Source organism: Camelus bactrianus, chromosome 12 (assembly GCF_048773025.1).
Source record: "Camelus bactrianus isolate YW-2024 breed Bactrian camel chromosome 12, ASM4877302v1, whole genome shotgun sequence".
Classification (NCBI taxonomy): Eukaryota; Metazoa; Chordata; class Mammalia; order Artiodactyla; family Camelidae; genus Camelus; species Camelus bactrianus.
In genome coordinates this window covers 43441304-43466974 of record NC_133550.1, presented here as the reverse complement: position 1 = coordinate 43466974, position 25671 = coordinate 43441304, and the positions used below count along the sequence as shown (strand labels likewise).

The window sequence follows — 25671 nt, the reverse complement described above, 5'->3', positions numbered from 1 at the left end:
CGGCAGACCCTCCTCCAGGCCAGCAGGAAGCTCAGCTCGGGCTGCCGGTCCAGGAGACCAGCCTTTCCCAGCGCTCCCGGAGTCATTTCCTGTGTGAAAAGCGCACTGCTGTTCTTGCATTCCTCAGGGTGCATGTCTCTCATCTCAGAGGATGTTGCTCTTCCACAGGAAGAGGAAGGAACCAGTTGTTCCTGGACGTGTGGGCTGAGGGCTGTCGGGCATTTTCGGCATGCCTCAGTCTCAGCTGTGGGAACCGGGGATGCGGCTGAGATTCCCAGGCCCGGGACTGTCCAGATGACTGTGGCGGTTTAGAAATACAGTAGCTCAGGAAGTTGGAAGGCAGAAATAATACCTGGAACTTCAAAACCTCCAGTTCCCAAAAATGTGCTAATTTTCTAAAGGAAATTCAAAAACTTATTTACTCTGTTGGGCTCCCAAACAGCATGTTTTATAAAATCCTTTTGTAGAATTCCACACCACCCTCTTCTTTTTTACATTTCATGAAGAAAAGTTAAGTCCTAAATCACTTTTATCAACAGGTTATAAAGACCAGTTTCACTGCATAAAGTATCGTTTAAGTGAGATCATGCTTAAAAATGTAATCAGTATAAACTTTTCGCTAAGAGGAAACACTTATTGATGATAAGCTTTCTTTCCCTGTGACCTTGAAACTTAAAGGGAAAGAAGCTCAAATTAGCAAATTCTTCAGGAAAGTTAAATCAAACACTGGGGACTTATGATTATTATTTTTTTTAAATCAAAAAGTAAATTTTATTTGGAGGAAAAAAGAAAGCCTCTGATCCACACTATTAATCTCTTTTTACAGTGGTACTGTCTTAGTTAATCAGCTTAAAAAAAAAAAAACCCCAGCCACGTTCTTTTAACAGACTAAAAAGTTTTAGTTGGTTGGCTTTTTTCTTACAATCCCAAAACACGTTTTTTTAAAGGTCAGCTATCACAGTCACAACTGTTGGTAGTTTTTATAACATATGGGTCATGATGTACTTCAAAAGCAAGGATGCAACTAATTTGGAAATAATCTCTTCTTCTCTGATGTTTTCTCTAACTTGCATCTGAAAAAAATATAAATGTTATTTTTATTCTAAATGGAAAGAGATTTGTGGAAGTGTATTTTTTCTTATTTACTTCTGTTAATTATCCTGTATGTCTTCTTTTTAAAAGCTTTGACACTTTAATTACTTCATTTCTTTCCGTTTTAAGGGTGATGCTTTAAAATTGCTTCTCAAGCCCGATAAGCATTCCTCTTTTTACTAAGCATCTTAGAATTATGTTAACTTTTTTTTAAGAATGTGTGACCTTAATTTTATTCTATTTTATTTTTTTAATTGTTACAATGTGTCATTTCCTGGTGTACAGCACAATGTCCCAGTCATGCATATGCATACATATATTCAATTTCTTGTAATAACCTTTAATGAAAAAGAATATGAAAATGAATATATGTATGTATACACACTAACTTTTTGAGTCAATGGATAAAAAAAAATACTGTTTCACTGTATCCCACCCGACATATTCACTATCATTTGAAATGAAAACTAAACATCATTTAATAAAATGAGGATAGACTGTGAAAAGCACCAGCAACTAGTGAGTCCAGAGGCAGACTTTACACATGCCTACGTTCATCTTCTTTCAAACACTCAAGGTGGGGGTGGGCAGAAGATAAACACCACGGGCCACTGAACCATTGCCTAAAGATACCATAAAAATGTCTTTTTCCTAAATCTAAGTAAGCAACAACAAACTTACGAACATACCTAGTTTCAGAAATCATATGCACTAAGCTTCTAAATCAAATGCTACCTTACAAACCATTGCAAAGTTTAAAAACTTAGAACTTCACCTTCCTCCAAATTTAGAGGTTGTCTATATGTAAATACAGGAATGCTAGCATGCAGAAAAGCAGTGGAAGCAGGAGGTTTGTGCACCATGATTTTTATACATTTTCCTGGAAAAGTAAATGGGGTATCTGGGGACAACACATTGTATATTACCACTTTACACTTTTAAAGTTATAAATTTTAGTCTTGAGACATTTAAGTTTGCATACACTGTGTTCTTTCAAGTAAGTCTTTCCAAATCTTTGCTTACATAAGCAGTTAGAAGCTGGAATAACTCTGAACTAGTTACGCAATGTTGTCTAGTTACCAGGATGCACTGTTGCCACAACATCCATGGAGATATCCTCTCTGTATCTGCACTTTTACTCTTTTTATGTCCATATATTTTGTCAATACATTAACATTTTTTCAGAGAGCATATACCATATGACAACCTCCATGAAAGGGTATAACTTTTTCTTCCTAAAAATAGGTTGATGCAACAATTTTTCCAAAAGGGAAACTAGTGAACTTTGCTGAAAAATGCAAATCCAAAGGACACTTAGGAAGGAAGACTATGTTTTACGACTGTGCTTCTCAAAGTCACAGAAACAGCACAGTATCTCTTGCACTGATTCAGCTGATCACTTTCCTGATCCCAGAAAAGAAGACAGGAAACCACAAGTCTTTTTCTCTCAACAGCCCTTCTGGCAAAATGATGAGAGATGATCTGGGCTAACCTGAAATTACTCAGGGCTGCACCTTACTGTTCCCTGGGGAAAGGAGACAGGGAATCCCACAGCTGACATCCAGTCTGTCACGAAATCCTCTTGGCCCTGCCTTCCAAATACATGCAGCATCAGATCACTCACCACCACCTCCTCCGCTACCACCCTGGATCAAGGGACACCTGCCTCCTGTCTGATTGTTCCATTAGTGTCCTAATTAGTCTCTTTGCTCCCCTCCACCACCACCCTCAGCTGATTCTCAACACAGCAGCCAGAGTGAACCTGTTAAGACGTAAGTCAGATCACGCCCCCCCACCCCCAAAGGAAACCCTCCAGGGGCTCCTCCTCACTCCCAGTCTCGCCTTTGGCACGCTCTCACTGGCCTGGAGTGCCTCCCCAGATACTCATCTCACTTGATCCCTTCATTCCTTCAGTTCTTTACTAAACCGTCGCCCTTCACAGGACTCTTGTCCCGGCCAAACTATCCAAATGCACCCGTCTTCCTATCTGACTTCAGTGCTTTCCACGCCATTGCATTTTTTCCATTTACTATACTATACAGTCTTTTTTTTTTTTGAATCTGTGAATTGCCTGTCTCCGCCACTAGAATATAGAATGTAGGCTTCTCTGGGGCAGGTATTTCTGTTTTGTCCACATTTTCTAAAGTCAGGAACAGTGAGTGGCACATCATTACTCAAGAAACACTGAGAACCAAAAGTGTGTGAGTGGGTGTGCTCCCAGTATCCTACCACACAGCTGCTATCCACTGAGTCAGGCGCTGTAAAGACTCAGGATTAGATGGGGGCACTTTTATTACTGAGGTACATACTGTATTTTCAGTTACTTCTGAGGCATCTATACTTTCCACCAGCTGGAATGTCCCTATCAAAACCTTACCCATCTCTGGTCAGGTCACGAACTGACAATCATTACACTTGGCATCTGAAGTACACTGAAACTGCCACTTGTTTCTTGTACTAACGAAATTCCTCTCTAGCTAGGTTTTAAGTTTCTTGAGGTCAGGCAGCCAGCATGACATCCTGTCTTCAGTATCTCGGATAACCCCTCCATCCAGTTTGGCTTTAAATATTTTGACTGATGGAGCAAAAAAGACTATAAACCTTGATTTTTTTCCTATAATGAAATTGTAAATTCTCAGTTTATTGTGAAGAATTAATTTAACCTGAAAACTGTCCCAATCCTAAAGAAAGGCATGCCCATCACCTACACAGTTGCCAAAATGAGTACGAGAGTACTCCTCCTGTTCTCTGAGAAGAGCCCAGTGTTCTGACAGTCAATCAGAAGGATACTAGCAAGATTGTCAACTTCATTTTGTTCATTTGTGGAATAAATAATAGTAAAATACATCAAAATTTAGGAATATATTTACCTAAAAATAACAATTTTAATAATCATTGAGTATTTTAAACAAATTTTGTTTAGCCAGGATTTTTTTTTAATACTTCATAGTAAGATACAGAAGAGAAATTCCAGTCTTGCTTGCCTTCTAGGGGAGAAGGGCTGACGATGCGGGAGGATCTGGAACACCCCACGTAGCCGTGTCACATGTCAATGCTAATGCTAAATGCCCTCTTACAATTTTGATGACAAATAAATGAAAATAGTAAAAGACTCAGTGAGAATCTTGAACTAAATAATATTTAAAAAATCAGGATATGACAAGTGACAACATAATTGGAATAAAGACTCAGAAATTTGAGATCAACATTTTAAAACTATGTCTATGTGACAGCCAGTATATCTATCCCGTTACAGAAACATTTTTTTACAACATAGCTTTAAAAATACAGATTGGCAACAGCTTATTTTGATCCTGAAATATTGTATCAAATTTCCTGCCTGGCAGGAGAGACACAAGTGCAAGCCTCGAAGACACCAACTGTTTGTATGCCATCGTTTCTCCTCTGTAGTAGGAAGGCCTCAGAGCACAGACAAGACAGCAGTACACTCTAACCTATAAATCATCCTGAATATAATATTAAATCAAGTCAAAACAGGAGTAGAAGCCAACTATTTCTTACACCGGAATAAATCTGCTTTTCTCCTACTAAGAAATTTCACAAAATAAGGTTTGAAGAGTAACCTTTTTATATCTCATCTTGATGAAAATGCATTTTTAAGGAAATACTCTTCCAGTCTACAAAAACTAAACAAACGATCCCCCCAAATAAACAGTAACCACAATAACAAAAACCCAAACCACCTTCAAACACTGCTTTTTTTGGCTTCCAATATTTCACTAGGTTTTTAAATTATAATCACATGCAAAGTTCACACCACAATAGTGCTTCATGCCAGAATAGAAACAAATCTCCTTTACAATTATGTCTGATTTGTCATGCAGACGCAAAAGAAAAGTAGCCAATATATAGAGGAGATTACAGATTAAGAATTACTTACCACTAGATTAATGGAAAGGCAAATAATTATAGTGACTTCACTTTAGTTTCCTAACCCAATGAGCTAAAAGAAAGATACATACTTTGAAAATATAAAGGAAAGCACTTTAAAGATATTCCTCATAAAAATCTAAATGCTTTAGGAGCACCTATATCTTCAGAAAATGTGTTAGTAAAATAAACAAAATCAGGAGTCTTTAGCTTGCCTGGAAGTAAGCAGCTATCTTCCAGATTTTAAACAAATCTACCTAGCTGGGACTTCAGCAGCCTAATCCCAAACCAATTTAGAGCAAACAAGCTTTTGTCTGTGTTTTCTTGTTTGTTTTGTTTTTATGTAGCATCAAGCACACAACTTCAAACAACAGTGGAGTCTTTCTTTTAATGCTTATATATTGGGTTGAACCATGGGAAATCATTGATATTAGACCGTTTTGCCTACATAGTGGCAATTTCACATAATTCAGCCTAATATTATTCCTTATGTGAAGAACAACTGTATTTTTCAGTCTTATTATCCTTTTCTGTAGCACAACTGCACACTTGTCAGTGCTCTGTCTTCTCAAAGTCCCACATACTGTACTTCTGAGTTAGGGCCCTGTGACTTAGACACACTGACTCTGGCACATCTGCATCCCCACCCAGGGACAGACACCCTGCCATCACGTGCTAGGTGACAGGTATGCCCACCTCTATAGCACACTATCAAGAACACCTGGATTCCTCGGGTCATGAGGCTTTGCAAACTTGGAAGGGCTCCAGCAGGGAGAGTGAGTCTCAAAGCATGGACCCAAGGTTTCTGATGATCTCTGATATCCTCCAGTCCAGAAACATGCAATTAAGCCTGAAGACTACCTCAAAAGAAAGCAGCTCCAGGACAGAAAAAATCCAACTCACCACAATTTGTACATTCCAACAGCATGCCTTTCGGGTAATTCACTGAACCATAAATATGTTGAGCACCTACTATAAGGTAAGAACTGTGGCAAGAACTCAGTGTCTAGTTAATTTTTAATGTTGTAAGTAAGTTATTCATGCAGGAATGCTCACAGGGTTATTTTACAAACATGAACGTTGTAACAGACAAGGCCACAGACCCACTTGAAGTTCCAGTTGTCACCAATGATTCCTGGACTTCTTCGACAATCAGTCCCTAGGTTGACCCTCCAGCTGACTTCCTGCCTCTGGAACTTCTCATGAGTCACCTAGGAGTTTTCTGTGCCATGGGACTAACACTGAAAAGACCCTTTAATAAGCAGACTTCTTCCTGATACAAGACAGACTGAAGATAGACTAGTCCTCTGCAGAATTCCTTTACAATAGGTATAATTCTTGAGATCTAGTGGAGAGTTTGTAATGTAACGTCAAGTGTTTGTTTGTTTTTTCTGGCCACGTGTTAATTTACCCCAAATATTTAACTATACTGACATCATCACAGTAGTGTTGCCAAAGACCATGCCACTCCTCCCATTTGTTTTCATGACTGCTTTTGCCCTGACTAGCAGAGCTGACGGCAGAAGTGACCTGCCTTGCAAAGATTAAGCAGTCTCAAGTGGAAAGGCTAAAACTCTCAATTTTTGAAGACTTTGGACACACTGAGTAAATAAACTGTATGTATGCAATTTTTTAAAAACAAAATTGCATGTGTTAGAAGTACTTCTTAATTTCTGCATCATCCATCAAGAGAGATGAACAAAGGGAAATGGCTACTTCGATTACAGCTTCTAATGAGACCAGAAGTAAGTTTAGCACCTCTGAAAGGCAATTACCAAAGAAGGAATCTGTTCTGTGACAGCAAGTGGAGTGTCACGTGGGCGGCACCCTAATAGGAGATGAGACAGTGAATGTGGATTAGATTGAAAGTCATCAAATTAAAACTTTTCTAAAACTGGTGCTGCTCCCCCTTGTGGCCATTTAGACACATTGTAAGTATGACTGGTACAAAGTTTTTTCTATGTTAAGATGTAAGGCTACTTAGCCTTTTTTTTAATCTCCTCTCCCACACAATTTTTAAGGAAAATGAATTGTGCCAAACAATTAAATACCATTTAAATGCCAAAGGAAACTTACTGTGGTAGAATCAAAAGAAAGGATGTCCACAACAGGGGGAGTGGAGGTCTGCAAATCGATTACATCAAGCTTTGGATTAATCTGTGTATATATATTAAAAAAGCTAATATTAGATTTTTATACCATAAGAAACTGCATGCTATTTGTAACAATTTAGAGGTATTTCCTAATATATTCTAAAACTAAAATATATTGGTACATTCAATGACATGAATACAACAATTTTAAATAAGATATTAGCTTATCAAATCAATATATAAGAAAAGATCATCAGGACCAAACTGAAATTTTCCCAGGGGAAAAAAAATGTTTCTACATTAGAAAATCAATGGGATTCATCTATAAAGGGATTTTAAAAATAAAATAAAATGACCCACCTCAAAAGATGCAGAAAAATATCCTAGCCAGTTCATTAAGACAAGAAAAGGAAATAAAAGTGTTAAGATGTAAGAATTAGAACAGAAGAAATAAAATCGTCATTCATATATAATTATCTATAAAGAAATCCCCAAAGGATCTACTGCTATATCATTAAAAGTAATAAGATCTCAAACCAGTATACAAAAACAACCGCATGTTTGCACTTCCACACACAGTAAAAAAAAAAAAAAAAGCAAATTTTAAAAATTCATCACTTATAATACAATAAAAATTTAAAATACATCAGAATACAACAAATATGCATAAGACTTTTATGGGAAAAAATAATAAAACTCACGTAAAGACGTTAAAGAAGGCTTAAACAAACAGACAGCTATACCATAAAGAGCTCAGAAGCAGAGCCCCGTCTATATAAAAAACAAATACAAAAGAAAAATGGTGTCACAGATCAACAGAGGAAGGATGATTTGTACCTGAGAAAACTGGGTCATTAAATGGATCCCTGCCTAATATTACACACAAAGACAGACAGCAGATAAATGAGAAAACTAAATGTTACGTGAAAACTATAAAGTTAACAGAAGTAAATGTATAAAAATATCTCTGTGACCTGGGGTGGAGAAGGGCATCTTAAAAGTTGCAAAAGTAAAACCATAAGACAAAATAAAAAAATTTGATCTGTCTGATTACTCCAAAATTAACGATTTCTGTTTAACAACAGATACTATAAAGTCAACAATCAGATAATGGAACAGGAGGAGATACTATGATGTCTAAAAATGAAAAAGGACAAATATCGAAAATATGTAAGAAAAACCTACAAAGCAATGTGAAAAGAACAGCAATCCTAAGAAAAAATTATAGAAAACCTAACATTTAACTAGCATATAAAGAGATTTTCAGAAACATTAGTAATAATTAGAAAAGGGAAGATTAAAGCAAAGCACCACTTAACACCCAGTAGACTGGAAAATCTAGAAAGCTCGATGCTGACATTGTTTATAGCAACATTGTAATGGCAAAAACAAACAACAATCAGAATCCCCCAAATGTTTATCAGCGTGGAATACATAAATCATGGGAATTACTACTGTAGTAAATTCATCAGAATCCCATACCTCAGTGAAAACGAATGAAATATGACTATGTGCAAACAACATATGAATGTATGAATTCAGAATCCATACATACGAATCTCAGGATTTTAATGTTAAGTGAAAAGTAGGCTATAGAAAAACACATATGCAGTGTGATTCCATTTATATAAAGTTTAAAACCTTCCAAAATGAAGTAACATCTAATTACTGATTCTAACGTATATAGTAAAATTAAAAAGAGAAGCAAAGGAATAATTAACTAGAATGGTGACTACTTCTGAGGGAAGTCATTTCAGAATTCAGAAAGACCAAAAGAAAAAAAGAAACCACGTGATCACTAATTATTTACTAAACATTATGAATACAAAGAAATCAACAAAGGGCCACAAAGATAGCAGAACTTGATATCAAATAAACAGTTACCAACAATGTGTCTTGGCGAACCTCAAAGAAGAAACTGTTGACTGAGCACTTAGTGAGAAAGCCTTCCCAGGGAAGACACAGAACTTAAGAAGGCTCCTTTAAAACAGGTTTAGAAGACAAAAACAGAGGGACAGCAATGAGGTTCCATGCAATCCTGAGCATAGAGGCAGAATACTTCTGCACAGGGTGAGAGGGTGGCGAGGGTCAAATTGTGAGCAGTGAAGGAATCTGGGAAGGCACAGAAAAGCTGGAGTCTAGAATGTGCTTTAGAAAGATTAGCCTGTATCGAGATTAATAGCGAGGACAAGACAGCAGGGACTGTGGTGATAAGGGCTGAGCCTATGGGAAGAGGAGTGGAATGATTTCAAAAGCACTTATCAAGTTTGAGGCATACAGCTGTAGTTTTGGAAGTATTAAGAAGCTTTTACATAGATCCAGCCAATTGTGTTAGAGGAAGAGGTGTACGTGCCCAACAACACCCACGCTGCGGTAAAGAAGGAGTTAGAATTGTGCAGGGTGAGAATGGAGGGCTATCTGCTCAGTCGGCCAACAGGCCAACGCCTTTATTTCTTTCTGGCCATTCCACAGAGCAGACGGCACAGCCTCCTTCTGATCAGCCAGAGTTGAGGCTGACTCACTTTCCTTTCAGTCTAGGGCTAGCTGTTCCAAAAGACTGCTTGCAGACATGTTATTCTCTTTTATCTACTGCCACCTAGTGTAGATACAGAATTTTTTTTTAACATTTTTTATTGATTTATAATCATTTAGAATTGTTTACCAATGAAAAATACAATCTGGTTTGCCATCTGAAACTGCAACTACTCAGAAAAATCTAAATCACATGGAAATGGTCAGCATCTCTCATGGAGAAATCCTTGAGATTCTACAAGCTGGGCAAGTCTTGATGCAACAATATTTTTCTATATTTTGCTGCAAGCTGCTGCCACATGCATTAAATGGAGCAGAAAATTCTCACTAAGCTTATAGACTTCTCCATGAAGAAAAAATGCCGAGGCAGTGACACGGTTAAGTTCTTTGCAAGCTCACCTCCGTGAATATTAACAGTACCTTTTAGCTTTCCATTTTCATTAAAGGAAAGAGCCCTTCAATAACTGCAGTTGCCTTGAAGTGGAGTAGGCTGCCTTATGAGAGGCTGAGTTCTCCATCACTGAATAAGGGATTCATGCACGAGGGAGAGTTAGTATATATGACCTCACAGGTACCATTCCACTTTGAGGTTCTGGTACATCCACAAACTGAGAAGTCCATGAGCACAAACTCTGCCACTAACAAATTCTGAAGGGCAAGAAATCTGCCTGTCTTGTTCCAGTGCAGTATCTAGCACATAGATACTTATTATCCGTTAACAGGTTGAAGTTAAATTTTGATTCTATTAAAGCACTGCATCGAAATAGTTAAATGTACAGAATAGAACCAGAGTGACGAGGCTGAAACTCTCAAGTTGCCACTTACTAGCTTTAAGATTTAACTTACATGTGCCTCAATTTCTCATGGGATAAAAATGGTACTTACTCTATAGTTTTTAGGAAGATTTGATAACTTAATTTATGTAAGGTAATTAGAATAATGTTGCACGTGTTAGGTATTATTATTATTACTGCTATTGCTATTATTAGGTAATCTCTGAAAAACATTTTTTGAGGCCCAAAACAACATATACCATGGCTAAAACTAAAATACAAAATTGGTAGAAGAGTGGTCATTTTTTTTTATCATAAATTATAATGTTTCAACCTTAATAGAAGGTTAAGATAAAGACCCAATCTCAGGCTCCAAGATTTAAACTGATCACCTGTAGTTTTCAACTATAAATCACGGCCACAAAATATTTTTATATAAATATTTAGTTAAGTTAAAGGAAGTTTTCCTTCCTGCTCAATATTGTACAGCATTTCCTATGCAATTTGTAGATTAAGGCAATCTCACCTGGCCATTATAGAATTAGAAACCATCAAAACATTAACAAATTCTTCTCAAATAACTAACCATGACCCCTACTTACTATCTTCTGCAATTATTCTGGAATAGCTACTTCGACCCCCTTCTGTTACCAAGATCTACTAGCATCCCTTAGCACGGCTCTACATCTTCCCACCGAAATAAGCAAAAGAGCAGGGCACTGCTCGGGAGAAAAGTGTCAGGCACACACATTAAGTTTTAGTTCCTCCTTCAAGAAGCAACGTTTGCTCTTGTCTAGGGGCGGGACGTGCAGCTCAGCTTGTGACAGTCTGAAGAAGACGAAGTCAGCATGAATTAGTGATGTGACATTGTGCGACACAGGCAGGGTTAAGATAGCTTATTTTAAAAATGGGCTTCTGTCCCACCCAAAAAAGAAAGAAGTAGCCCTTTTGTTTTAACTAAGACAGAGTGCCCAGGCTAGGCACGGCGCACAGGCTCTGCTGTCAGATGAACAGAAGGGACGGAAGAGAGGTCTGTCTGACATGGTGAAGGGAAAGACTTTATGCTTCATGCCTTCTTCTCTCACTTGTTCCAAGAGCAATCTGCCTATCACCCGCTCTCTCCATGCAGGAAGTAGTAGTTTATAAATGCAGTCAGCCAGTATCCAAGGTCTAACACTACGCAGGATTCCTCACCTTCAAACAAGAGGTACCCTGAAGGCTGGCAAGTGGGTGGTTTTTGCAAAAGTCCAAACAGTCTCACTCAAAAGATTGAAGAGTATGCAATTCAAATATTTGAGCCTCACAGAGAACACAGAAAATACAAATCATAGGAATGTTATGTTACTTCAAACCCAGAAATGAAACATTCGTGGTTACTGCAAAAAGAGAAGTCAGGGAAATTAGGTCACCTAGATGCCACTGATTTCACCTCATCTAGGAATATGTTTTCACTCTTTTAATCAGGAACTCTGACCTCAAAAAAAAAAAAAGTTTTGCTAGTTTCCAGACATTTCCAAAGTAATGTATGTAAACTGACCTTGCCTAAAGCTTTGGAAAAAAATCTAATCTATCCAATTTAGTATTTCAAAGTAAAATTTGCTCATCTTAAATGAACACAATACAACTTCTGATTCATACTATTCTATTCTAAGTGATATTTTAAAATTAAGAGTCTTTTGGCTCTGGGAGGGATTACTAGACATTCATTTAAAGTCTTTAAAAATAATTTGATATTTAACAATTATTCATTCATAATATTAAAGATGGTCTCTGTCCAGAAAACTTTACACTCATGCTTTATTATAAGAGATTTTCAAGAAAAAAAAGAATAGTTGGTTGTTCGTATGCAGAATCCTATCACTTCTCTGCATTTTATATCACAAAATCTGAATTCTGACCAATTTAAGTCATATAGTATACTTAATTCAAGTACACAGTAAATGTAATGTAGTAGCTGACATTTAGTAAGTGTTCAATAAATACTGTTACTGGGCATCCAGTAAGTACCAAGCCTTTTGCTAACTATGCTAAAAACAGAAAGTGGAGTTGTAAAGACCGTCTGTGTGTATAATCTACATACTCTCCAAGGACATTCTCTTCAACACTCTCGTTTTTACAAGCCATATTTAGAGTGGCAAATCATAATTACTTGTTTAAGCTTAGGAAGACAGAGCATTAGTTCCCCCTAATCATCTTTCATAACAAAGAAGAGGGAAAGAAATGGATTCACAACTCTTTATGAATTGGTCTCTGATCCCCTAGGATTAGAAACTGAATTATATATTCTGACATCTGTTTTCCCAGAAGTGCCATTTTCTAAAATGTTTCTAGGTAGATAAATGATAGATACTACAATTGCTACTATAACTTTACTTCTATCCCCATTCAGTAAGTATGTATGAGCTTACAGATAATTTAAACCGTACACAGAGGCTGACTTTCTTAAGGCAACAAACCTAATTTAGTCACAGTGCTCATCAATCTGTACAGTGTAACTGAATTGTAATTCCAAGATGAAAAGCCAGTTTTTAGGAGATTTTTTAAGTGTATATGTGAAAAATGGGTGGAGAGTGGCTCCACATGGCCTGGGTCATCCTGACCTAGCCACACTCAGCAACCCAGCTGGTTTCACTGCTTTCTGGCAGCACTGTCAGAGCAGAGCTCCTCAGACAACTCGTTGACATTTTAAAGAAAGCCTAACACTCTTAAGTGGGCTGGGGCTGAGAGTAAATCACAGAGAAGACGGCTGAGCCCTTAACACTGAGGCGGCGTGATGTCATGGAAGCATCACTGAGTTAGGAGTAAGGAGACCGGGCTCAGCCTGCAGCTCTGCCACCCTCAACTCTGGAAAGGGAGGCGGCTGAGCCGGCAAGAGGGCAGCAGCAATGATCACTCCCAGCTGAGCCACAGAAACACTAGAATAAAAAACATCACGAGCCAATAAAGCCAGCTTGGGTAAAACAAGAAAAGGAAACTCAAGTCAATTTAAAATACATTTCACATACATTTTATGTGATGCATACGCTCACAGAGGATCAACAAATGCATCTACAATTGTACAAACTGAAAGAAAAATGTGACGAACCAAAAACAAATTGCATTACATTCTTTCTTTCAAAGAAATCAAAGGGGAAAAACAATAATACAATCAGTGGCACGAAGAAGTAGTAAAGTACAACAGTAAACACTTTAGAGGATATGGAAAGATGATCAGAAGTTAGAAAGGATAAAAATTATAGCAAAGAACTGAAAATAAACACCATCATGGAAAAACAAGGAAAGAACTCTCCAAAATGTGGCTAGGTTAAAAAAAATCTAGAAAACAGTCCAAAAGGTTTAAAAGTTATAAAAGCTTAAACTTGCGTACTTGCGTGCACACACCCTGAGACTAACAGAAATGCCTGAGGTAACAGAAAAGACCAAGACCAAGCAAACCAAAATTAAAGAACTGACATGGGGTGAGGGACCCAGAGGCCACAGAAGGTGGTCTGGAACCACAGCATGAATAACAAGCAGGAGGCGGCTGTAAACTGCCACTTAGAAATGATGTCTTAAGAATTCAAAATACCTACTCTAAAAGCAAAGAAAGACTTTGCCAATGATGGGGGAAGATTTCAGATGAATAGATGATAGTGATTTCCTGATAGCAGCTCTTGCTGAGAGAAAAGAATTTAAGAAGAATCAAGCACAATGCTAAGAAATAGACTAAGACCAGCTAAGTATCCAGAAAAGATGAATTTTTTCTTTGAAAGGAGTAGAACATTTAAATCTATAGGACCTAACGGAACTTGTCAATAAAAATTTCGAGCTAAGTAGATACTAATATATTTGAAAATATATGTTGGAAAACAGTAAAACAGCCCCGATTATTGGGTTCAATGCTTAAATCTCTTCTTTTCACTGTCCATGAGATTTTTTTGTTGTTGTTATAAAAGGGCTTCAACATACCTATTTCAATAACTGTTATAAAAATTCTTGTCCCTCAGCCCTTTCTCATGACAGCCATCATATGAGCTCCCTCAACACGTCTAGAATCTGAAGCTCGCCCAGCCTTTACAGTCACCAGAAGCCTTAGATTTGATTTCTCATTTCCCATTATCATTAACATATTTTTGAAGTTTTATTTCTAAGTCTTCAAGAAGCACATATGAGACAGGCTTTAGCACTGTTACACACTATCCTATTTATGGTTTTATTTTATTAGTAAAAGTAATTGTTTCTTGAAGTGCTGCTGTCTTAAAGCAGGACTAGATTTTATATAATTAAGTATAATTTCAAGCATCTAAGTTGACCAATAGCTCCCAAGTGTGCACTTAGAAATGGTAGGACAAACACGCACAAGGTACTCACTTCAACAGTTTCAACTTTTCGCTCATGGGGATGTGGTGTTCTTGGGTAGATGTCAAGAAGATGTGGTGGTGAATCAAAGTGCAATCTTTTGAGGTTTCTTTTAAAAATATCTTTACAAGTCAGTTCATCAAAGTTAGTCCTCCATAATAAGACCTATGAAAATTGACCAGGTTCGCAGTTATTGATTTGCATGTACAGGCAGAAGTGATTTTTAAAAAATTAACATATAGAATTGTCTCTCAAAATACTCAGAAAGGCTATATATATATATTCCAACAATGTTACTACGTCTCAACACTTTTTTTAAGGGTGGTAGGGAGAGATTTAGCATTTTGAATTGCCTTTACGTCCATTATAAAATTCATATTAAGAAAATACCTTATTCCTTAAAGTCCTCTTTTTTTTTCCCCCAATGCCCAAAATCATGTTTTAGGCTTTATCATCCACTTTATTCAACAAGTCTGGCTCTGAATGACTTTTGATCATTTCAAATAAATGCAGATTTCCTACACAAACAATTTAAATTTACCACCCTTAAGAAGCTTAACATTTGAAAAATGAGACATACAGCCAATAGATTAGGCAAAAATTCAAGTGAAAGGCCCACACCAATATTAGGCTCCAGGTTCATGTACAATTAAGTGTAAAGATGAGCAAAAGAAAATAACTGCTATTTGAGTTCCAAAAACTATCAGAACTGGCACTATTTCAGCTATGAGATACCAGACTTCCTGGCATTAAATTAAAATATAAACTCACTGATAATCATTGTAACATATACAAGCTAGCTGGTTGTAAAAATCTTAGCCGAGGTCTCAGATTCCTCTCCTCTGACCAAATCAAAGAGGTTGCTGAGAGATTTACAAACCTGTGCATCCGCACCTCCTGAGGTAAACAGCTCTCCACCTTTTGAAAATGAAACAGTAAAGACAGGCCCCTAAGAAATAAAGGGAGATAAAAGAAAAAAGTACTTGGTAATGTGTTTTCACGGCCAAGAGGAGCATTAATTTTTCATCCTAATTTATGCAGACTATCTATATAATAAGTCTGTGAGAAAATACCTAGTTGCTAGTAACTAATGCAGCAAAGAGAAGCAAAAAACACAACCCAGCTCTACATTAAAACACCTCTAAATGATACTAAGTGAAAAAGAGATACTAATAAAAATGAGAAAACATACATTTCTTCTTTTTAAAGAAAAGCCTGTGTGTGTAAGTTATTAAGAAAATAAATAATACCTAAAAATTAAAAACGAATAAAAAACAAAAGATCTGTTAAGATTTTCTGGCTTTGGATTCTTCAACAAATCAGAGCAGAAACTGAATGAGAACTCTGCAGGTGATGGGAACGAGGCTGTGTGACAAGACATCATTCCCTGACCACAACAGGTTTCACTGAGTTCTCCCTTCACGTGGGCAACAGTGAGCCACTCAAAGTTTTAAGAGCAGGACAGAGATAGAAGGGCTATGACCGATGCACACTGATACCACGACTGTGAGAATGATGAGCTGGAGCAAGAATGAACGGCTGGAGGCCAGACAGGAGGTTACTGCAGTCACCTGGGTGAGAGGTAAGGAGAACATGAAACTAAGCCATGGCCGTGGAACCGGACAAGACCACAACTTGGCACAGTCACAGCATGACCTCTCAGTCAGTTTATCAGTCAAGATAAGAGTAATGACTTCTCATCTCAAAAATATTAGTGTATTCTGTTCGTTTTCAGTATGTCCTTTATCTATATGAGAACACTTTTTTGGAGGGGGAGGAACATCTTTTATTTTTCAAGTAGACTCATGTTATTACAGCCTCATAAACACCTTCCCCTCCGGACTGTGAAAAATTCCGTCTTCATGTGTAGTATTTTCCTCCGATATTATTGTATTTATCTTTTTACATTACTCTGTACTTCCTCCATGGATATTTAAATCCTTGACAACTTTTATTGGTTGTTTATCCAGCCTAAATCCGTGGATACGCATGTGTCGGAGCTGGTTAGTGTCTATTTCTGCTTCACTCTAACACAGCTGCGGAACAAACAATAAAGCAAGCAGGAAGTCCAGCAGGATATATGAAGGCAGGAAAAAACCTCCCCTAGACCACAAAGCCCATTCTATTTCTGGATATAAATAGCTTATAACTTGGTTAAAAGGAAGTACCTAGTACCGCTTATAAAAAAAAGAAAAAAAAAGAGGATGCATTCTAAAAAATTTAGAGAAGTTTGAGTATTTACCCAGAAAGGAAGAATAGTTTCTACACTTGAAAAAGTTTTCCTTCATTATTATCTTTGTGAGTGTGAGTGTGAGTGTGTGTGTGTGTATGTGATTGAACAGTCTCCATAGACAGCACCCACTTCCCCACTGGGTTCTAAACCAAGTGAAATATGAGACAAAGGAATATCACCTTTGGTACTGATGAAGGCTTGTAAAGCGAGAATGTGGCTTTATCTGTGGGCAAATGGGCTTTCTAGAACTGAATCCCAGAATGAGTCAGATTTGAGAATCCAGTCACAGACAAGACTGGACAACAGCAGGCCTCCCCACAAGAAGTATCAGAGGAAAACAGAGAGGACAGGCTCCCAAGAGATTTCTTCTTCTAAACTCACCAAACAGATTAGCAAAAGGAGTGAGTGCGGGGTGTGAGAAGCTCAGAGGGTCAGAGCTAGTGGGACAGGCTCCATGTGAGGGGAAAGATCAGAAGTAAGGAGAAAACGTATCCATCACCATTTAACCGGTCACACCTATACTACATACTGATGAAGACAGCAGTGGAGGATTAATTTAATGGCCACTGAAAGATACATGTTGATTTTAACAAGAATTACAATAAATAATATTCCTAAGAATTGCCTTCAGAGAATAAAAACATAGCCTTGGAAGCAAAAAATAAATTTTGTGATAGCAGCAATGTACACTACACTTGGATAAACAATAAAGCCATATAATAAAATGGATCAAAACTGTAAAATATATATTATTTAAGAAGCAGAAGTCTTAGTATTCATACCGTATGTCCTTGAAGTGTATATATGAGCCTTCCTTCTAAGAGATCCAGAATCTTAAGTGTACCATCTGAAGAAGCAGTGATGAGATAGTTACCCGAAGGATGGAATGACACACAATTAACTCCACCGCTGTGAACTGATTTGTAGAAAATAAAAGCAAAAAGCTAAGAGAACAATTCTTGATTCTAAAGATGCCCCTTTACCCTATTATCAGTATTAGGTTGGAAATAAGAATCAATTAGAGGCAATGTCTCCACAGCACCAAAATTCCCTATAGCTCCCCAAAACAAATAAGTAGTTTGGTATCAAACAGCTTAAGCTTCTAGCTCACGAGTCAGAATAGCTTTACAAATGAGTGTCATGGAAAGATGATCTTATTAACCACGTAACTAAAAACTGTCAGATACATTGTCAGTATAAGCAATAGTTGATAACCACCAGCTCACATAAGGTATACAACCTAGCCTTAAACTAAATGTAATGACCAATTAGTGGCTTGGGACAAGGGGTGAAGAGTATGGAGATGGATTTGGAGAAGGGCAGTCTTGACAGCTTGAGAATTCACTTCTCGACACCATCCTTCCAATAGGAGGCAGTATAACACAGCGATCAAAAGTTTGCTTGGCAATGTACTTTGTAAAAATGTACTTTGTAAACAGAAAGACCCATGTCAGTTCTATCAATTATTTTAGCAAGTTACTTCGCCTCTTTAAGCCTCAATTTCCTTATCTTTAAAATGGAGGTAATAATAATAATACCTCTTAGGGCTGTTGTGAGGATTTAGCACAGTGACTGCTACATGGTAAATACCATATTTATTAAGAAAGAGAAATGTGGATTTAACACAAATCCACTATACTCTAAGAAATCGATTCAATTCTCTTTTAACTTCAATACATAGGCACAGTAGAATGCTGTTTTCTACCAGCTATAACACCTATTTGTGCTCATGAAAATCCTTCTGAGTTAATTTCTCTCCCATACTTCTCATACAAAGCAGATAACCAAAGTTTGAAAATCTCCCAGTAATTTTTTTTTTTTTAATCTCAGCCCTGGCATCATTTTTAAGGTCCCCACACCTTCCTCTGCACTTGGGCACCCACCCCAGCTCCTCAGACCAAGCTGCTGATGGGGGCAAACTGTTCTCTAGTCAGTCCAAAGGCAGCTCATGACTCTCCCTAAGAGGACCGAGCCCACGTGAAGAAGAACAGTCCGTCGGTGTAAGAATTTCCCAGAGGAGCCCACCCAACAACTGAATTTTGTTATGGGAACTGTTACCTTGATAATGTTGGAGTAATTTGTTCACTCTTATATCCCAGATTTTCACGGTATGATCAGAACCCGCTGAAGCTATGCATGTGCCATTAGGGTTAAAAGCCACAAAATTTGCAAACCTAGGAAGAATAAGATGGTTTAATATTGTAATTTCTCTTTACTCTCATCTCTTTATTTGAATTGTAATAATTAAATGTCTCCTTAGCAAACAAAACCATATAAATGCAAAAAGAGAACTGGACTTACCCTACAAAATCTGAGAAGTTATTAACACACTGCTTATTTGTGGTGTCCCAGATTTTAATAGTTTTATCTTCACTGCATGATACAATTAGTCTTCCATCAGGTGAAAACCTGGAAAACACAAGAAAAATTACTTCTGCAGAAGGCCCCTGACAATCACAATCAGGCTGTGCATATGAAATGCCACAGGCCACTGTCATTGTACAGGCAGCAAAGTTACAGTCTGCTACCAAAATCTTTCCAACTAAAATTAAGCACATAAATGACACTGACAGACCATTGTAAAGATCAAAACATACTATGTAGACTAAGCCAGTTTCTTTTCACCTTTCACTCTTTTGTTTAAATAATTTAGTTTCATGGCCTCTGCCCTAGGTCTGCACTGCTTCCAAGCCAAGTACCTTGTTTTTTTTTTTAAGTACTCTTTACTTCTTTTTCCTATTTTGTCATTTTCCACTGTTATCCATGTGACCCAAGAGAGCCTCTATTACTCATCCTACCAACCCTGCAGTGAAGCTTTTTGTAAAACAATGAAAAGGACTGGTGAGTTGAGAATTAAAATTAGATGATATCAACAAAAAAATCACCTCCCCAAGCCTGTAACTTCCTGTTCGTGGGGAGGCCAGACAGCTCCAATCGACTGAAAATAGGAAAACTCACTTCTACAGAACTTCATGGACACACCTTTTATCCACATGCCTCATCAAAAACCAAAGGAGAAAATTCTCAGACATCTTGTCTACTGCTTTTATGCTCTCTCTCCTTTTAAGATCCTTTCCAAGGTTCTTTTTTTCCCTTAAGTGCCATTTTAGAACAGAGACAGAAGAGCAGAAGACCAAAAAGAAAATGAAATTTTTTAGAGTATTAGGAAACTATGAATAGTGTTTTCATTTTAATATTTTAGTAATAATAAAACCCAAAAAACACAGATTTAGGTCATAGAACTGATTAGGTTTCAGTTTTACTTGTAGTTTCCCTCTTTGGCCAGATTACTGTAAAAGCCATCAACTAAGGGTGTGGATTATAACTGAAGGTTTTTCTTTTTGTTCTCTCTCACTGTTCCCTCCCTCTTCCTCCCTGTCCTTAAGGCTGGCCTAAAAATAATTCTTCCTAACAGAAACTCTGAATCTAGAATTTATGAATTCACCATATTTTAAAAGGGATATAGAAGCATAATTAAATTCTATGTGAACTAGTCTTTAAAAATTCAAGAAAATAACCTTCCAAGGAAATATCTTCCACACTGGGTAGTTCAAATTGATTGTATGATGACATATTTTATTAATCTTTCCCTTCAGAAAAAAATGTGAGGAGTGAAGAAGATTCAAATATGAAAGATAGTATTGTAGAAATGTTCCAAATAAATGAAACTTATTTTGGTCTATAGACTCTGGGGAAAACAACCTATTCAGTACCCCCATGAAAATAAACTTTGCATAATAATTGTAAACAACTAGTGCAAGGAATCAAACTGTGCTTCTTAACAAGCTATCTTTTAAAAAATTACTTAATGTGAACATTTTAAATAAGAATATTTCTAACAGATGACCAGATTCTTGTATTTTAAGAAAGCAATGGTGAAAACAATGTAATAAAATGGAATGATCAGACTAAAAGCAAAGTACAAATATTCTCACTCTATGACGTTATTGGCCAAATACCTCCACCACCATCAGCAGCATCACCATTATCCTGCCTGCATTTACTGAGCATCTATGTCCTAGAATGGTTCTTAACACTTTACCTGTAGCAACTCATTTACTCCTCAAAATAACCGTACAAAACAAGTGCTATTGCAGCCTCATTTACAGATGACTAAACCAAGGCAAGTAGAGAGGATCAGTAACCGCCAGTCACACAGGCAGGAAGATGTGAACCCGCCAGTCTGGCTCTAGAGCCAAACCTCTCAGCCACTCTGCTTAAGTCTCTGACAGAAAGAAAGGTTTCTTCTACTAACCAAATGAGAGCACAGGAAGTTCCGTGTGGCTTCTGTGTAACCACAGAAAGTTCTGAAGTGGAGGGAAACCACAAGGCAAATGCTCTTAGGAGGCTATGTGACTGGGCTCTGCCTGACAGGCTAACCGCCAGTCTATCCTTTAATAAAAACCAGTGTGTCTGATGTCATACCCTATCAGAGACCTTGAGGGGCTGATGGGGAAAATATCCGTTCATTAATTCATTCAAACACTTAATTGAGCACCTGCCAGCCCAGGCACTGGGCTCCGTCCTGGGTAACAGGAATATCGTGGTGAGTGAGATCGATAATACCCCTGCCCTCATGAGGCTTTCATTATAAGGAGAAGGATGGAGGGACGGCACACAAATAATATACTTTTAGATAATAAGAAAACAGTTTGTAACAAAAAGGTGCCAGTTTGTCACGAGAAGCTCCATAGAAGAAATAGGATTTTAAAACAACTTGTGAATATGGAAAAGAAGGTATCCTGACCAGCCAGAAATTCATCCTGGGCAGGGGGCTATAGCCTGGAGAAATTTCCCCAGCACTAGAGAAACGAAAGTAATGTGAGCTTCGGATAAGTGGAGAGGAGAGGAGCTGGCCGGGACGAAAGAAGCTGGTGCCCGAGGAGGGGGTGTTCCAACCTCCAGCTCTACACAACCCAGGGGAACTCAGGTAAGCACGCCACCCACTCTGGACACCACATTATAATCCCTGCATACACTCTCTGTGTGGTGTTTTTTTGTTTTGCTTTTTTTTTTTTTTTTGCCTTTGGAGGGGCTGGAGGTTTGTATCTTCTTCTCCCTTTTATTTTTAATTGGATACACAGAAATGGGTTAGCACCAATAAAACAGGCTTCTCTTTGCCCTGACTTTTATCAGAAAAGGACAGTCCTCTTTTTGTCAGGGCTCAAACGATAACTAACCAGGTTATTAATTTTGAGACTGTTAAGAGGATATAAAATTTCTACCAAGACATTACCAATAAGTTTCTAACTCTCTAACTCAGTACCACCCAACCACTTTTTAAAACATCCAGAGAGTGTGTCACCGAGATGGACATTAACAACAGTGACTAATGGATCAGCAGACATGGACTGTCTGTAAGGCACTGGAGAAGTTAACTGAATTATTAGTCAATCCCTTCAAATATATTGGTACTCATTGGAGGAAAAAAGGAAAATCGTGAACTTTTTTCTAGAAAAACTGGTTTACATGTCCTTGAGAGTCACATAACAGGAGTTCTTTAACTTTGAATCTATGGAGTTCCTGAAACTATATATAAAGTTGTAGGTCCACATGCACAGTCATTGAGTTCTTCATTCACTAGTGAGACACACAGGTCCATGATCCCTGAGAAACTTTAAAGTGCTTTCATAGGAAATCAAAATTTCATTTGGATATTCCCTATCATCAGACCAAATATTCTATAAAAACAATATATACATACATGTGTCAAATCATCACAGAGTGCACCTTACACTTATATAAGGTTATGTGTCAATTATATCTCAGTAAAGCTGGGAGAAAAACAACAACAACAAAGGCACACAACCCCGACACCCACCAGACACGCAGCTGCATGGAGGAAGGGCTAAGCTTTCTGAGATGAGAGCTTATGACTCAAACCATCAGCCCTCCAAACGGGAGAAGGAACTAGAAGTTTAACTTGGGAGGCAGACATGCCACATTTAGGAATTAGATATGGTCCCTGAGGACCAATCTGGATTCCAAGGGCTGATGGACATCTATTTAGCATCCAATATCAGCCATACCCACTGGCTCCAACTGTGTAGGGGAAAAAAAGAAAAAAGGAATTCAAGTAAGGGATAGAAAAGGCATAGTGGGGAAAAAATGAAAGAATGAAGGAAATACAGAAAGAATAATATTCTCCCCCAAAAACCCCCACAAAATCCCACATTTCTGGCCCTCAGGGCTCTGAGACCAGAGTAGGCACTGTTCGATGTCCCTTAAGAAACATATGGTTAGTAAGAGGTACTCTGAAGCCAGCAAATATTCAATAAGAGGGGAAAGCAGTAAAAAACAGTGAAAGTAAGACTGCTCAGTCAGTACCGAGTCCTGGATTCTAAGGCCAACTTTGCAACTGCCCAGCTATGCAACCTTGTGAAACTAAGAACCACCCTGGCCACTGCTTTCTATTTGGATAATGAGAGAGTTTGGATTGCATTCAGACCTAAAACTTTCATAGACTCATTAAAACAAAAAATTGGAAGTCTCAGAGTTTGCTTTGATGGGGTTTGGGGTTTATATACTGAAGGTGAAGTTCAAGGCAATAAGCAAAACATTTATTTTTTTTTTAAGTGTTGGTCAGCATTAGAAAGAAATCATCTGTTGAATGTAGTAACAGGATTCATTCCTGTAACTGCTGGGACACAAAATACAGATAAAAAGAGATATAAAAAGATTTAAGTATGGCACAAAACATGCTAATTACTTGTTGGGTCATTTACCATTTACGTGCCCAGACTCCTTTCCTGGGATCTCCACCCATAAGTACAACTGCCTACTAAGCGTTTCCTCTTGGATATCCTGGAGGCACCTCTGACTCTAAACTTGTTCAGATCTGAACTCATCATCGTCCTCTCCAGACTGCTCCTTCTTCAGTGTTCCTTTTCTCAGAAAATGGTTTCTCAAGCCAGAAACCTAGGAGTCAAGCTTGATTCCTTTCTCCTCCACTCACCACATTCCAATCCACTATCGGGCCCTGCCTCTTCAAACCTTAATAGGTCCTGCTGTCTTCTATTCTCCACAAGCAACAGAAGTGATCTTTAAATCTTAAATCAAAGTTTTCTGATTAAAACCCTTCAGTTTTAATTTCCTTTGGGAAAAAGTCTGACATCCTTACCCCTGCTTGCCAGGTCCTCCAGGATCTGCCGTCCTGTCTCTTCAACTCCATTACCTTACAATTCCTGGCACCACACCCCTCTTCTCTCAGGTCCTTCCCGAGCCCCAAGTGTTTCCGCACATGCCGGTCCCTGTGCTTCAAACACTGCTCCCTACTCGGCCTAGTTTAAAATTCCTAAGAGGACTTTACTGCTCCTTCAAGTCTCTGTTCAGGGTCAGTTCCTCAGGAAAAGCTTTTCTGAACTCCTCTCCCACAGAAGGTTTGCTCCCCAGTAAGTGTCTTAGAGTAAGCTCACTTACAACCATTCTATTTGCTCCCCTAACAGAATGTAAACTCCAAGAAGAGAGAAACCGTATCTGTCTTATTCAGTCTTGTATCCCCAGACACAGTCCATGGCACTGAGGAGGTCCTCAGTAAATATGCAGGGCATTTAAAAAGACTTTTTAAGGGAATTGGGACTAACAATGTTATAGCTAACAAAAGTTAATGTTTAAAACCTTTGCAACTTTTTGCACAACATGAATGTATTTAACTCCATTGAACTATATATTTGAAAGTGGTTAAATGGTAAATTTTATATTATATGTATTTGAGCAAAATTTAAAAAAATTTTGCAATTCAGATGATCAAAGATCACTTGTAACACTAGCAAAAATTGAAAATTAAGGTCAGATTTTCCCCCTAAAAATTAATGCTAAAAAACCAGTAATGTTGGAAAAGTTGTCTCATTAGCGTCTATTTTTGGCTGAGGACACCCTAAAGAAACATAAGTCATCTCACAATATATACTATTAAAAAAAAAAAAAACAGAGCTATAAAAATTTTAACTTTTAGAAAAATTCTTCTGCCACTAAAAAAATGCTGTTTTTCATCTGCATATGTAGGTATTTCAAATGACACATGTTTTCTTCATTACTCATTAAGGACAAATTGCTTGTTTAAAACAAAACAAAACTGGGAAATATAGTAAGTAAAAAAAAGCCCACAGTGCTATCACCCAACAAAGTCACAAAATGTTTTGTGTAAGAGAGGTACTTTATCTTTTGTTCATGTTTATTATAATCATGAATTCTGAATTTTGCTCCTCTTACCTCACACATAAACATGTTTCCATCTCATTATTTGCACATATCCCTCTTTCAATGGCTACACAGTAATTTAAATTTACTTAACCAGCTTTCTTTACTCGGAAAATTTGGTGATTTCCATTTTCTCATCATTATAAATTATGATGAAAGCAATATCTTTAAATACAAAGTTTTTTCTTTTGAATACAAAAGAGTATTTAGGGTAAATTTCCAATTGTGGAATCACTATAACAAAGACTCCTAAAATATTTTACAAATTAATTTCTAAAAAGACTATACTAATTTATATTTTGAAAGCATGAATATATCTCAATAGATGAGACACCTTAAAAATATTTCTGTGAATCGATATGCACGATCCCAAACAATAGTTAGTCAAACAAGAGGACACAGCTCTTCACCTCTTCTTACAGTAATGGGCACTATCTCTGTGCCACATGGAGTAAGTCTGGGCTCCAGGGACAACTCAAAATAAGCACTGGGCCCAGACAGACATAGAATTTTAATGACT

At 37.6% G+C, this 25671-nt stretch overlaps 1 protein-coding gene across 4 annotated transcripts in view; it reads right to left on the bottom strand.

Annotated features, from left to right (window-relative positions):
* POC1B (POC1 centriolar protein B) overlaps positions 1–25671 on the bottom strand; it is an 85086-nt gene that overhangs the window by 23834 nt on the left and 35581 nt on the right. For 2 of the 4 annotated variants that reach the window (XM_074375312.1, XM_045514835.2), the window contains 6 exons: positions 19254–19361; positions 19011–19126; positions 17735–17868; positions 15600–15668; positions 14732–14884; positions 7060–7140 (listed from right to left, as the gene is read on the bottom strand). In XM_074375312.1, the coding sequence (XP_074231413.1) occupies positions 7060–7140; positions 14732–14884; positions 15600–15668; positions 17735–17868; positions 19011–19126; positions 19254–19361 (661 nt within the window). Of the gene's footprint in view, positions 1–7059; positions 7141–7436; positions 7460–14731; positions 14885–15599; positions 15669–17734; positions 17869–19010; positions 19127–19253; positions 19362–25671 lie in introns of all 4 variants that reach the window. The other 2 variants (XR_012510747.1, XM_074375313.1) reach the window with 2 other exon arrangements.